Source organism: Electrophorus electricus, chromosome 18 (genome assembly GCF_013358815.1).
Source record: "Electrophorus electricus isolate fEleEle1 chromosome 18, fEleEle1.pri, whole genome shotgun sequence".
In the NCBI taxonomy this organism is placed as follows: domain Eukaryota; kingdom Metazoa; phylum Chordata; class Actinopteri; order Gymnotiformes; family Gymnotidae; genus Electrophorus; species Electrophorus electricus.
Window position 1 is genome coordinate 2,696,084 of NC_049552.1, and position 15,098 is coordinate 2,711,181.

At 47.3% G+C, this 15,098-nt stretch overlaps 1 protein-coding gene across 2 annotated transcripts; it reads right to left on the reverse strand.

Annotated features, from left to right (window-relative positions):
* klhl22 (kelch-like family member 22) lies at window positions 1-8,474 on the reverse strand. Of its 2 annotated transcripts, none has more exons than XM_027027254.2 (8): window positions 7,146-8,474; window positions 5,921-6,229; window positions 5,500-5,665; window positions 3,760-4,071; window positions 2,968-3,377; window positions 2,101-2,293; window positions 1,761-1,994; window positions 1-1,434 (listed from the first exon to the last, which is right to left on the reverse strand). In XM_027027254.2, exons 2-8 carry the CDS (start codon window positions 6,130-6,132, stop codon window positions 1,087-1,089), a joined length of 1,875 nt encoding a protein of 624 aa, XP_026883055.2. In that variant the 5' UTR covers window positions 6,133-6,229; window positions 7,146-8,474; the 3' UTR covers window positions 1-1,086. The 2 variants fall into 2 exon arrangements, with proteins under 2 accessions (XP_026883055.2, XP_035392175.1); XM_035536282.1 differs by lacking the exon at window positions 7,146-8,474 and adding an exon at window positions 6,520-7,139.
* Between the last annotated feature and the right edge of the window lie 6,624 nt (window positions 8,475-15,098).

The following is a 15,098-nucleotide window of genomic DNA, read 5'->3' on the forward strand; positions in this document are numbered from 1 at the left end:
TTCCTGAAGGTCTTAGGAGGACATTTGTTAATAACTGCACTGGGAGTGCTGGAAGCCACAATCCCAGTAAGATCACCTCTCCTGGCCATTCAGAGTTTGGCAGGCAATGGCAAAGGTACAGTGACCCATGCGCTTCTGTTAATGTGCAGCGATAGCAACGTTATCGTGATGGCCTGCAATGGGCAAGACCGATGGCACGCTGTGGAGAAAAAAATTAGAAGAAAGGAACACAAAAAGATGGCACGTCCACGCACCGCAAAAGGGGGTTCTGCTCGTGTTGCTCGGGAATCACACCCTCAACGTTCCTCACAATCAAGCTGTTTACGCTTCGTTTGCCGTTAAAAGATTCCGATGTTTTTGTTTTTCTTTGCTTTTGGCAGCGCTAAGTGGAATGGGCCAAGGTCAGAAGGTCGCCAGGCCCGAGGGATCGCTGGAAGCTTGGAAGGGTGACGGGAGGCTGAAAGTGAAGTCCACCCTTAGCGTACCACTGTCTGAACACAACCTGAACTTTCAGTGTCCGCTACAAATGGGTCAATCACTTGCCCGTGGAACCTCACGGCGTTACTGGTGCATGCGTCACTGTGTGTGTATCGTTCCCAACAGTTTGCTTACAGCAGGTGTTTAAACGAGTTCAGTAGCACGGAATGTGTGAGGAAAATGGTTTGTGCACACGCAAAAGCAGTGGTGTGTGTAAACTCATTAAAACTGTTCAAAGTGATGCGCAAGCATATACACGCAAGACAAGTGTTGATGTAATTACAAACAGTGCTGTGGACCCCCCCCCCCCCAAAAAAAGGTGCTAAATACAGATGCAGATTAAAGTGCTGGTCATGACCCTTCTTCCTTAAACATAATCTCCCCCACTGACGCAGCACCCAAAGGCAGACACTCAGGCAGAGCAGAACTGACCAACGATCTAAACGCCCGTCAGATTTGGGCATTGCACTGCAAGCACATGCACAGGCGTAAAAAGGTCTTGGTCACGCCCCATCGTGGGCTGGACGTTGGTGAGAGAGTGGCACGTTTGTTGATCCCTGAAATAGAGCCCACCTAACACCCCCCACCCCCCACCCCAAAATATCGCCTTCACCCATCCTCGCTGGAGTCGTCCGAGTTGTCCCAGTCCACGGTGGTACGGCGCTGAGATTTGGCTCTGTGCCCGGCCGGCCCCGCCCGGGCCAAGGTAGCCCGGGGAACCAGCGCCACGCATGCCGCCAGGCCCGACACACGCTCCAGCAGGGCGGGCCCGCTGGACCAGGCGTCCTCCTCGGGGTCGTACACGTGTACGTAGCGCATGCGGCAGCCTTTGTCGTGGGAGCGGCCGCCCACCACGTAGATGCGGCCGTCCAGAACAGCCATGCCCGGCTCCCCATGCCCCGCCGGGAGCGGGCTCACCACGGACCACAAGTCCGCCTCGGGGTTATAGCTCGCCACCTGCACGCGCGCGCACACACACACACACACACGTGAGCACTAAGCTCCAACAGCTTCATGAGATTGCAGGTTTATTCACTCATATAGTGAAAATATCAATTTACACAATAAAAGAACATATTAATATCTGCTGATAAGGAAAAGAAACTGTACAATTTAATCTGTTCAATAATGTTTTGCTAGGACATTTAAACTGTCTGCAGTCGGTTTACCATATAACCAGGCATTTGTAAAGCCAAAGCCATGCGTTTTACTTTTAAATTCTGACTGGCTCTCCAAGATGTCACTCAGAGCTTAAACGTGGGTCAGAGCCTGTCCTGACTCACCTTGAGCACGTCACGTCTGTATCCGCAGCCATCGTTGCTGCCGCCGATGACGTAGGCGCGTCCGGCGTGGGCCGCCATGCCGTGCCAGGCACGCTCCACGGGGCCGTTGGCACGCTCACTCCAGCGGCCCTCCGCGGGGTCGTAGCAGAAGGTCTCCTTCAGGTAGGCCATGCCGCGCCGGCCGCACGCCACGTAGATCCTCCCATCCACCACTGCGCCTGCGTGGGCGTACACCTGGAGGGGGAGGGGCAGCCAGTCAGGTCACCTGACACGCAAGCCAAACCCCACTCGGATTGAAAAAACAAAACAAAGCCATCCCTGCAACTGTGGGTGGAGCTACCTCTCGCCGGAGCGGCGCCACATACTCCCAGGTGTTGGTGCGCGGGTCGTAGCGCTCGACGCAGTCCAGCTCGGTGCTGTAGTCGCGGCCGCCGATGGCGTAGATGTGGTCGCCCAGCACACACACGCAGTGGTCCGCGTGCTGCTGCTGCAACGGCTTGATGTTACACCAGGCGTTGTGGCGAGGGTCGTACCTGTAAGCACCCCACACACACACACACCCACATCATATGTGTTGAGTCAAAACAGGTGAGCATTACAGCACCAACCCGGAACTGTTTTTAGGCAGATTCAAGTATATTCTTAGTGATTTATTTTACAAATAAAACTGGGTTTGCCAATAACTGAACTAAGTCAAATAAAAGCAGTTTTGATTGTTATTCACAACCAAAACTATCATATACAAAACATAATTTTTTAAAAATGTTTTTATGTTTTACATTAAGATCGTGCATGCCTGACTATGAAACTGTGTGCGTGTGTGTGGTTTGTCTTTAATTACTCTTTGGAGTGGCAGTACTCACTGTGACCAGAATGTCACAGAACTGCTGCTACATGTAGTGAATGTCACAAACTGCAGCGGTCTTGGGCTGACATGCTGCTGGCATAAGTCTGATCTAAATGAATGACGCTGAACGCCTGAAATTTCAGAACGCACTTCAGGAACCTCTGGACACTGCACACAATGGACAATGCGCATTTCTTAGATTGTGAAGAGCGCAGACTTATTGAGTTGTGTCGTGATACCACGACACAGATGCCAATTACCCCCACCCCAAAAACCCCAAACACCACAACTCTTCACGTCTAATCCCGAGCTCGTCATTCTTCCACGCCCCAGACGGAGTCGACGCACCCGCACGCTCACCTCCAGCAGTGGGCTTCGGCACGGAAGCTGCTGGTGTTCTTGTCTCCGCCCACCAGGTACACAAAGTTGTTGAGGACAGCGACGCCCATGTTGGACATGCGGGGGCCCCGCTCGGCGCCCAGGACCCGCCACTGCTCCCAGGAGCCGTGCAGGGCCTGGAAGCGCTCCTCACAGTCGGCCAGCACGGCCGACGCATACATGCCTCCGAATCCCAGAATACAGTGGGAGGTGGCGCGCGGCTGGGTGAGCGGGCTCTGCATGACGGGCTGCCACAGCTCCTGGCTCTGGTAGCGCAGCGCGGCGGAGACGGCATCACGCAGAGGGCACGGCGCCAGGTCCCTCAGGAGCTGCTGCAACCTCAGCTTCTCCATCAGGCAGAAGCGCACGGCCTCCAGCATCGGCACAGGCACCTGACCACACCAGCACACAGCACGTCACGGCAATTCCACCCAAACACCTGTTACAGGTCTATTACGCACCTAGGTAACCGAGGTCCACGAAAGAGGAACTTTGGACAAACATTTAAAAGAACGCCTTCTTTCTCAAAACACAAGTGGAAGTACAGTTCTCTGTGTGCCACTTAACCAGTCTTGTCTGGCCTATTAAACTGCAGTTTCCTGTGAGGCCTGTTTCAAAAGAATTGGAAGCAAATAAATATATTTGTGTTATTTTTCAATGCTCTTGTCCAGAAAATCCCTTTATCAGCACGCATTCCCTAGGAATCGAACACATGACTCTACCAGGTGAGACATCTGCCACACAGACGTCTGCAGGTGCAATGCAAAGCCTCACCTGAAGGCAAGCCTCGTCCTTCTCCACCTGCTCGGGGCTGAAGTGGTAATGCAGGGCGGCATCCAGCACCTCGCTCTCCGAGCTCACCTCCAGCTCGTCGCTGGACAGCACTCGCAGCACCTTCTCGGCGGGCAGCTGCCGGTAGACGGCCGTGCGCGAGAAGGTCCGGATGTTCTTCAGGAGGTACGAGCGCACCTTCTCCCCCAGCTGCTCGAGTCCGTAGGAGTCGGCCAGCTTCTCCACCTCCAGGAGGTTGTCGTCGTCCAGCCAGGAGAACAGGAAATCACAGCAGAAGCCAATCACATCGTGGAACTGAGGGGCCAGCCAGGAGCAAAGAAAGGAGAAGATCACAGTCCAAAACCACGGAGGTCAGGTAAAATAGGCTACACTAGAAACTGTCCTGGTGGGTGTGTGTGTGTATAGGATGGTGCTCTGTCCTGGTGTGTGTGTGTGTGTATAGGATGGTGCTCTGTCCTGGTGTGTGTGTGTGTGTGTGTGTGTGTGTATAGGATGGTGCTCTGTCCTGGTGTGTGTGTGTGTGTGTGTGTGTGTGTGTGTATAGGATGGTGCTCTGTCCTGGTGTGTGTGTGTGTGTGTATAGGATGGTGCTCTGTCCTGGTGTGTGTGTGTGTGTGTGTGTGTGTGTGTGTGTGTGTGTGTGTGTGTGTGTGTGTGTGTGTGTGTATAGGATGGTGCTCTGTCCTGGGTGTTGTCCTCGTCCCCTTACTGTGCCTGACACAGTCCCCCAGGGGACGTTGAATTCCAGTTGAGAGTACACTGTGTGTGTGTGTCTGTCCCAGGGGACTGTGCTTTCCAGTTGAGAGCATGCTGTGTACAACTGGCTGCTGCTGCTGCTGCTTCTGGATGTAAAAGCTGTGTATTGATTGTAAAGTGTCCCTGGGTTCTTAGAGGGGTGATAAATAAATGTAACTACATTCATTTGTCCACACAGCACATGGGGGCCAGAACTGGGTCATTTGCTGTCTAGGGCAGCTCAGTCCCAAACGTAGCCGACTTAACAGAATGAGCTAAGGCTGTATGCTAACGTAACCCATGCCTAATTACTGCAGCACTAATCATGCTAGTCATTAGAATCTATGAAGCCAAACCGAGTTAGGCTATTATGAGGCTGTTGAATAGCTCGTCCTATCATGAAATTCCTTGTAAACCTTAACCGGTTAACCGGTTATCTTAAAATCCAGTCCATTCATAATTTGTGTTGCGTTAGCTCATGCCCTGGTCCTGGATATCTGTTCACGTACAGTCGGTAAAGTAAAGATACGTTAGTAGCTAAGTTATTGTACTGGAAGTCAGTACAATAACAAAATGTTGTTTCCTCACTGAAACGTGGAGCTTTGTGTTCATGAAGTTAAGTTATGCCTCAGTGTTGTTTTATATTGCTGTACTAATAAAATAAATAAACAAGCAAACAAACAAAAAACAATACTAAAAGATTTGCAGCTTTTCATTTACAAACTGATTGAATTTGAATACATTTTGAATAAATTAATTATTTGTTGATGAATGTATATGAAGATCTGATTAGTAAATTGATTGTTTATTTCAGCTCTAATCTCAACAATATTGCTAGTTTTTATATTTAATTTCCCCCCTATATTAAAAGCCAACTGTCCCCTTTATGTGCTCCTGGCATTTTTAAAGCACTGGGAGCAACTCAACACACCCTGAGATTCCAAGACGTTGGGCCCGGGGTACATGAGACTAGCATGCGGGTCTGACCTGCAGGAGCGTGGCCGCACACAACACCTCCTGCACCGTGTCCAGGTCCAGCTCCAGCTCTGATGTGTAGATGAAGTCTAGGAGCTTGGTCATGGCTGTGAACGTGACACCATGGATGGGGATCTCAGTCTCCTGCATCTCCCGCAACCCCCCAGCGAACATACCTCTGGAAGTGCCGGGAAAGGGTCTGTGAGTGGTGAAACCTCCAAAACAGCCACCAGATAGACTCTCCACACAGGATTAATTCACCTTAGCTTTATGGCATAATTTAAGTAAACCTAAAAATCCATTTCCACCAAGTCACAATCAAACAGATTAAAATGACACTAATAACAAACTCTAATAGCAGCTTTCTATGGGCCTTTGGACAGGCTTGTTCCCGGTCAATATTCTTCGTTGTCTTGAGTGGAGGGCAGCTGACCTGAAGTAGTCGCAGGAGGCAGCTAGAAGGACACGGTGAGCTTGAATGGGCCTGTTCTCCACCAGCAGCACCACGTCAAACAGAATCCCGCCGTGGCGGAGAGCCAGCAGCCCGTCTAACAGCAGCTGTGAGCGGCTGCTGCTGCGATACGTCTGCCTGGTGCTGGGCTGCTCGGGCCTTCCAGCCGGGCCAGGGTCCACCTTGTCAGCCATCTCAGCGCCTCAGGAACTAAGAGTTGTTTCTTGCTGACCACATCACCAGAGGTCCTGCGATGTGCGCCGTTTCATATTACCCAGAAAGGGCAGAGGGCTTGCAGATAGAAAAACAAACAAACAAACAAACAAAAACATTAATACAGTTAAATACAATTCAATGCATCCATTTACCTGCATTTATGCATTTTATATATTGACTGGATCTAAAATAATAGGCAACATAATGCAGGAAATCACAACAAAAACAAGAACACAAAATAATCACTAACAAAACAACAACAACAAAAACAAACAGAAAAAACAACACAAAAACAACAACAAAGTTAATTTCCCTGACGGGAACAATAAAGATCTTGTACAGAAAGCTCTTAAAATACTACACACAATTGCGGAGCGCTCTAAAAATATCCCATCACATTTTATGTGGCAAAACGTTAAAACGGACGTCGGGTAACCTCTTTAAATGCTTCTTAATCGTGTATTAACCACGAGTCACCGCTCAGCAAAAGGTTTTAAACTGGTAACAAATGACCAACCCTTTGCTGGTTCCGGAAGGAAACTACAAGCGTCTGCACTAAGGTTAGCTATCCCTCATCTTGACGTAAACACATCGCCTTTCTTCTGGCTGAGCCGCGGAGGTGAAGATGGTTTTTCTAACAGTCCTGACGCTTCTCCACGCTTCTCCAACCTTGGACTGGCGCTGCTGTCATTTCGTGTGGCTTGTCGGAGCAACTGGCTAGCTAACGAGCTAACTAGTTTAGTTTCGCTTATCTTATCCAAGTTTAGCTTAGCTTATTTTAGCTTAGCATAGTTTATCTTGGCTTAGCTTATCTTATTTGAGCTTAGTTCAGTTTATTTTAGCTTCTCTTAGCTGAGCTTGCTGGGCTTATTTTATTTGAGCTTAGTTGAGTTTATTTTAGCTTAGTTGAGCTGAACACACTCTCTGGCTAGCAGGCTAGCAGGCTAACGCCATCTCTGCGTGTCGCACTGGCATATTGAATCAACTTTACCGAAAATGGCACATGAGATCCCTGCCGCGCACACGAAGTCATCCGTTAATAAGGAGAGGCGACGTCTCGGGTGAAGGTAATGTCTGCAGGGAGAGCTGTCCCAGTGTCTGCCACCTTGGCTTGGCTGAGCAATGTTTACTTTTTGACTCCCCAGCCGACTGTGTGTATATGTGTGTTCAGCACTGAGGTCATCACACCCAAACACTCCCTTCCTGTTATCTGCAGTCGTGGGTTAAGGTATTCTCTTTTTTAAAAGCGGGTGTAGATGTAGACTATAATAAATGCTTCAGCTTAGAATATTAAAATGCCAATTTGAATTTTGAAGCAGTAGGATCATGCATTTGCAGATATAAGTCACAGATGTGTAGGTTAATAGATAGATACCTAGTTATTAAGAGATCTTTCTGTAAACAAAACTACTGCTACTTTATCATAACTACAAGATTTTTTTAAATTCAAGACGCGCTTTAGGCTCTATTATAATTATTTTTTCTCGTGCTACGCAGCAAAGAGGCACTTCTTCATTTTGTCCAACAGAGGTCGCCCTTCTTCTTCTTTTGTTAACAACAGACCTCACGTAGTATATTTACATTTGCACCTGCATATCAATCTGTAGCGCATGACAGTGTGCTCTCTGGCAACACGAGCCCTTGGTTTCGCAAACCTAAGAAAACTCATTTATTTTAAAACACATTTTGTTTATGAAACAAGCACAAGAGTTTTCCTAAAGAAATATCTAGCCCAATACTTATAAGCTTTGCATTCAGGCCGAAGTCTTAATTCCAGGTGACCAGCTGTAAGTACAGGTCCATTTAAAAAAAAAAAAAAAAAAAGATAGTCCAGTTTTATAGTATTTCAGTTTGCCAATTGCATTTGCATTGATCTTAAAGCCATTTCAAGCAATTGATGTGATTATTTGCTATACCTCTCTTCTGCTGCCCGGGTCTCTGTGCTTTTATTAGCTCATAACTAATGGGGCATGTCGCCCCTATCAACCGAATGCCTCCTCAGACCTGCTGTAAAAGCTGACACAGCCTATGTCCCGTCTTAATGACAGGTGGCCAATCAATAGGGGCCAGACAGAATGGAGCTGCAAAAACAGGTCCGGTGAAAAGGACGTTTTATAGTGATTTGTGTCAGCAAGACAACCATTAAATGGCTTTCCATTTACCCGTACGCAGCGTTTGTCTTTTGTGATCTTCACTGTTTCACCCGCCTGCGCAGACCTCGTGTCTGTGTTTTGCATTGCCCAATGTCTCCACTAAGCCACGTTTCGTTCCGCCCGGTTGTAGTCGGCACGCTCTAGAGCACGCGCTTTTGTTTCCGCTGTCACGGACGCTCACCGGGACAGGACCGGATCTGCATGAACCGTCTCCTCAAATTATGGTTTCGCTTCCGCTCGCTGAATTTCAGAGTAATTTGTCACTAACTTTTTTTCTTCTTTTGATCTTCAGGCCTCACGGGCTCTTTCTCGACGCTTCACTCGCAATAACTTTGACTCCTAATTATATCCGAAGATGATTATCTAGACCTCTACCGGTTCTTACCCGGCGACAAAAGTGAGGAGCTCATGAAAGCAGCTATCGGTCCCCATACAATCACCTATCAAAGCAAACAGTCTCAGCCGATCTGTAAACACAGCCGGGATTTATCTCCGTTTTTCTCCCTCTTTGTGAGCTGTCAAATGGCCCTTTTTAAAGGAGAATGAGGTCGACGTAGCGCACAAAGACGACGGTGCGTCGCGTAATGAGTTTTTACACAGATAAGCGTCGCTCTATTCCGCTCCACGTTAATGACCCAAGGGCTCATTGAATTAGCGCTGTCCATGGAGATTCGGCTCATAAAGACGGATGGAAAAGAAGCAAAAGAGCAGGTTCACCGGTAGGCTATCAGCAGTGTCCGACGTGTTCCTCCGACTGCATGTGCGAGGTACCCCCGTAGGGTCGTTATTCAGTGGCAATCACCCTGCCAGATTGGCAACTTGAATATGCAACGTTGGTTTTGTCTGGCTCCCTAGCAGCTATTGAATCATAACCGTGATTAGTATGCAGAAGCCTTTCCAGAGTGTCTGTTTTCCTCTTTAATTAAAGTACGATAGGTAGCTGGCGGCTCGTGTTTCAACAACCGCAGTTGGGATAAACTTGCGCCATGGCCTCGAGACGCGCGCGGGTAAGTAGCGCTCCCTTTAAACTATTTTTCTTTCTTCTGTAATGACACGAATGCCGCACTGGCACTCTCACTAGAAGTCTATTCAGAAACTCTATTTAATTTTCTTTTGGCCAAGTCTGTTCCTCCCGACTACTCCCTCGCATTGCGTCAGTAGGGGAAGGGGTGGGTGCTCCTGTCCCCTCTGCTGCACTTCATACGTTTGTCTTCAGGATTTGTCATCGGCTGACTGAGCAGCGAGGACGTAGCAACAAGTGTGACAGACGAGGACCATAACACTGTGTCCCTTTTCTCCGAAGCCCCCTGTCTAACACCAGACGCAGCCGAGCGCCAGGCTTTCTATCAGATGACCTCCATAAAGTGTCACATGAAACTCAACAAAGCTTTTGTTGGGGATTAAATTACTTGTTTATAGTCATTTATTGCTTCTATTTACTAGACAAGTAATTCGGGCTGTTATCAGCTTTCCATTATTCTAACGCAGTCACTGGTTGCTAAGGGCCAGTCTCTCACTCTCTGCAGCCTCATGAAATTGGTCGTTAGCAGAGGGAGAGTTTGCTCAGCAGCAAGCCTGAATAAAGCGTGAAGGGCGTCATACACGTAAAGCTAACCCGGAGTCTGCCGCCCGCCCTGCTACTGCGACAACACACACACACACACACACACACACACACACCCCAGCAGCAGCAGCAGCGAAACACGCAGGGTGTCTGAGCGCCGCCACTCCGGAAGGGGTGGCGTTGCTTCCGTGGTTCATCGGAAAACACGGCTGGGTTTTCTACCATCACTGCCGTTACTCCCGGCCCTCCTGCTTCGACACCATAGAGTGACCAGCGAGACCTAAGACTTTAAACAAAAGAGGAGTTAATAATAAGATGCGTCATACACGTTTAAACTTGTCCAGTGATATTTACAGTGCAGGATTTAATTGTAATGTACTTTTATGTCTGCAGTATAGTTCAAAAGACTTTAAAATTCAGTTAATGACTTGTATGAAATTAATAAATAATTTGGCAATGTTAAATTTGGATCATTAAACAATCTGTGTCAGTGTAGCTCATTTGAAGTTCCTAAATGTTTTTTCAAAAGACCAAGTCAGTTTTAGAGCTGTTCCAAGTGTGAACGGTATGGCAGTGTTTAACTGTTATCAGTGGGTCACATAGACCTCTAAACATTCACTTCCAAAGGCTAGCTTTATCAGCCCACTGGACTCTCAGATACAACAACGATGAAAAGGATTGTCATCGTTACTGAAAAATGTAATTAATAGTTATCTGCTTTCTTTGGGTAAGTCTAAAGTTATTACAGGAGAAGTTAGGGCATGAAGGTCTGGTAAGTGTGTGTGTGTGTGTGTGTCTGTGTGTGTGTGTGTCTGTGTGTGTGAGAGAGAGAGTGTGTGTTTATGTAAAGAGAAAACATTGTTCAACAAGCTGTTAAAAATATTAGAACCAGTTTAGTCTTATTTAGTTTAGTAAGAAGGAACTAAACGTGTGTGTGTGTGTGTCTGTATTTCCAATCTCAGTATAATTTGGTGCAGTGGGGTTAAACTCACACATTTGAATTACTGATGTCTCCAACCTTTAGGCACCTCAAAATATGTTTGTGCTTCTGAAGGACCATCTATAAAACATAAAAAAAAAACAGAGAAATGATCTGTTTTAATGCGTAATGGGATTATCAGTGCATGCTTGTCTGCTGCTCGGAACAATATGGACTGCTGTACCAGAGCAGGAATGGTTTTAGATTAAACTATGCCCACCCTGGTTCCAAATACTCTACGCAGACATCGAAGGTGTTTGGTTTGTCTCGATATGAGGCGACAGTATTTATTGGGTTGTCACCACCCTCCAGGGTGTTTGGCCTTACAGAGCTGCTGCCATGGGCTAACAAATGAAATTGGCCATCTGGGATCGTTGCTTTGGTAATGCGTCGCAAATTTTCTCATAGTGCAGCGGTTTATAACTTTGTTGGTACATGTGGGTGCGTTGTCACTGCAAACAAAAACAAACAAAAATAAACGTGCACACACAAAAACATTTGAGCACAATACGTAAGGCTGATTCAGCCACTGTCACACGATGTTCCTCCAAGCATGTACCAGCATGCAGCTGCTTCTCTGACAACCTCAATTAGCTCATATCCAGCATTCGCGCTCATGAAGCGCTCGATGCTCTCACTGCTTGTCCGGGGGTGGCTGGTTTCCATGCCAACCGCTCCGTCTGGCACAAGCCAAGCCAATCCGTGGGGTCACTCGGAAAGGGACCAAGAACTGTCAGAGGCTTCATTGCCCAAGCCAGAGTCTGCCACTCTGCAGGCTGAAGTATTGATTATTTAGAGGTGCTCTGCTGATATGCTGTAATAAGCGTTTAATAGTCAGGCCACACCCCTTCCTTCATTGTATTTCCCCACAATAAATTGTCCTTCTCAGCCAGGGATCAACGCCCCCCAGGTGGCCCTCATCCCAAATGAAAAAGCTCAAATCTATATTCGAATCCGCACTCTAATTGCTTGCAGTTTGCTGGTTCAGTTCATAAATGCTGTTGAGGGATCAAGGAAATCAGGGAAAGATCCATTGTTGGATATGCTATTGGAAAAGAGTAGGCATGGCAGTAATGGAATAGGACCCAAAATACTTCAGTGACATTTATACGTAGCGCTTTTATTAACCAGTCTTATTATAACGGGGCATTTTCCACGTGCTTAATAATTTCATGCCAACATTGCTGGTATTATATAAAAGTCATGCTGGAATAACTTTGACTTTAGCCTTTTAATGCATTCTAAACTGTGAAAGAAGACTCTAATAATACTGAAACTCTAAACATTACATAATTGTGGGATGCACCTGTGACAGACACGCAAAAAAAACAAAACAAAGCAAAACAACAACAACCACAGGCTACATTTGTTATTTGCCACTCACGCATAAATACTTCCAGGTTTTGACTCATGTCTTTGTGAAGTCTTGTCCATGTTAGTGTGCATATTTTGAGTTTGAATGCTTTGTATTTGTTTGGCTCACTCTTCCATTACATGTTCTCCTGTCAAGGACTGATAGTATTGATAGTATTGACCCAAGGACGCGGTCTCCATTCTGTATAAGGAGAACCTTTGGTGAATGGTCTGTGTTTTCGTATGCTTCATATCTGGACATTACCCGTCCAACGGCTACTGTGCAAGTTTTCCAGATGACTAGAGAATGTTTCTTTCCCCTTCCGAGGAGGACCGTTGCAGCCACCATGCGCTCTCCCACTAGTTGGACTTCCTCCCGGTGGGTCCGCACCTCCCAGCCTTCCCTTGGATCCTCGGAGGAGAGCAGGGGCCCGGCGATGCGCTCGTTCAAGTACAGGAGGTCCTGGTGGTCAATGAACATGCATCTGAGTTTCCTCCCAGCAACACTCACTACATACAGGGCATGGAACAGAATAAAAGGTGCATTTAAAACAAAATTCTAGTAACATACTAGTAAAGCTCGAGCACTGTTGATGAAGCATGCATCATCAGACACCATGATCCAGCACGTGCAGGGGGCTTACCCGGAGTGGTACAAGAAGAGCTAATGCATCACTCATCTCCGTGCTTAAGCTGTTATCTTACTGCACGTCATCTCCACTGATACCATTCACATTATCTGCTCTGGATATTTGTGTTTCAAACTCATTAATCCTTTTATTGATTGATTTTTGTATTTTTTATTTTTTTTTGCTAAAGGATTGCTGGGAGCAGTCTCTCTGAGCTCTGCTCACACATCGCCTTCTTTTAGCTGTCCTGAAAGGGGCACCCCCATCAGTTTTCAACACATTTCAACATTTCCTGCAGCTCCCAAGCTGCTGCATAATGGCATTTCTTTCCACCTGATAGTTAATATGATACGAATATGAATACTCTGCAGTACAGGACTCCACAGGGGGAAATGTCCTGAAGTGCTCATTGAAATGATTGGAATTGGGAGCTGTATTAGGTCTATACGGAAATGAAGCAGTTATGTTGAAGCCACTTGAGAAAGAAATTGAGAACTGACTCACTACTGTGGGTGAGCTTACCTCCGCACTCTATTAGTCAGGTCTGGAAATAGTCCTGACGGGCGAGCGACCCTGACAAGAGTAATTTAGTCTCGGCCTCTCACCAGCACGACCGTGCGATCAATTTTCAGTGGCGGATGAAAAAAAAAAACCCGATATGGATACAATTCAAAGAAGCTGACATTCATCAGAATTCAATACTCAGTCTTTCCGGCACTTTCACAGAACATAACTCATAACTCTTTCCCTCACAATAACAGATCAAATATTTTCTCTTTCTCTCTCTTTTAAACCCTCCCCCCACCTGCATTTTTTGTAGGCTAGGAACATTAAAACATTAATGAGCCATAATCTGCAGATGGTGCGAAGTCTGCAAGGTTCTCAGATGTAAACAGTAGCCTAAATACCGGTTGTTGTTATTAGAGACACCTTATTTATCCCACGCAAACACGCGCACGAAACAAAGGCTCTGCTGCGCCGGCGCGCCATCTTCCGGGGGAGAAAGACACGCGGTGATTCTCTCCGTCAGCTAAACTGCGTTATTAAGAGAATGGGCGTGCCATGCGCTGGCATGCTGAGATCGTCAGGATGAGGGCCGCGAGCAGCCCGGCTGTGTGTTGGAGATGACAGGACCGCTGTGTGGAGACTGCCGCGTGGCACCCGCACACATCCTGATCATTTGGTGGAGTGCTTTGATCACAGTGCTGAGACCAGCCTGCAGATCTGTGGATCAACGCCGCGTGGCCTTGAGCAGTGTACTTTCTAGGTTGCACCGTACTGTCATGTTCACTTGCTTCATTCCACGCCAAGTTGAGATAAACTTCTTTTTTTTTTTTTTTTTTTTGCATATAAATTGGCCGCCATTTTCTCTACACATACTCCCTCGCCAGAACTTTAGGCTGAAATGTGACGTTGAGCGCTCACTACCAGCTCGGCCACACGGGTCTCTTTGCCTCAGTGCTCCCACCCTCTCAGGGTAACTCACAAGTTAACTGCTCTCGGACAATATTCGTACAAATTAAAGGGAAATTAATGTAATTGATTTAAAATTCACCGAATTGAGGACAGTTGAACTGATTTCTGCTTTAGCCCTTGAAATCAACCATAAAATCTTTCCCCTTCCAAGACTACCCCGTGTGACTGGACGGATGGGTGACATCACGCCCCTTGGACCACCTTTCCTGACAGGCCACGGAAATTAATCATCTGATAATGGGTAGGCAGTGTGGTGAGGGTAAATACCTCGGAGCGGTATACCCATAACGAGTCCTAACCACAAACAGACAATCAGGCAGACATAGCCGTTAGGCCAGGGAGCCAATTAATGCAAGGCTATTTCATGTGAGTGTTACATAGCTATAGTTTTATTTAACAAGCCAGGCTCAAATGGCTCACCCAGGCGTTTCTGAAGAGGCTTTTGAAAGGACCCTGCTGAAATCTAGTTTTAATGTTCCAGTCGACGACCTAACGCTGCAGCAGTCTCGTCAAAACGTGACACGATAAAAGTCTCGCACAAAAGGCCAAGTGGGACAGTACAATGATAGAGGCTCCGGGTCGGGCACTCGTACGAAAACACCTCGCGCTGTCAGTCACGCAGGCTGATTGGTCATGCGTGGCTACTTTGCGCGGTGCCGCGGCAGACCCGTCAAAACGTCACACGATAAACGTCTCGCACAAAAGGCCAACGCGGTGCACAGAGGCCATGCTTTCAGATTCACGGTGTTAACGTCCCCTTTCCACCTTCCCAGAGGTGAGTTTCGATTAG

Excerpts from the sequence above, each read along its gene's own strand:
- klhl22 (XM_027027254.2), bottom strand. The coding sequence starts at position 6,132 with ATGGCTGACAAGGTGGACCCTGGCCCGGCTGGAAGGCCCGAGCAGCCC. Across the intron at positions 2,294-2,967 it reads GCCGAAGCCCACTGCTGGAG|GTACGACCCTCGCCACAACG; the intron begins GTGAGCGTGCGG and ends GGGTGCTTACAG. Across the intron at positions 1,995-2,100 it reads TGGCGCCGCTCCGGCGAGAG|GTGTACGCCCACGCAGGCGC; the intron begins GTAGCTCCACCC and ends CTCCCCCTCCAG.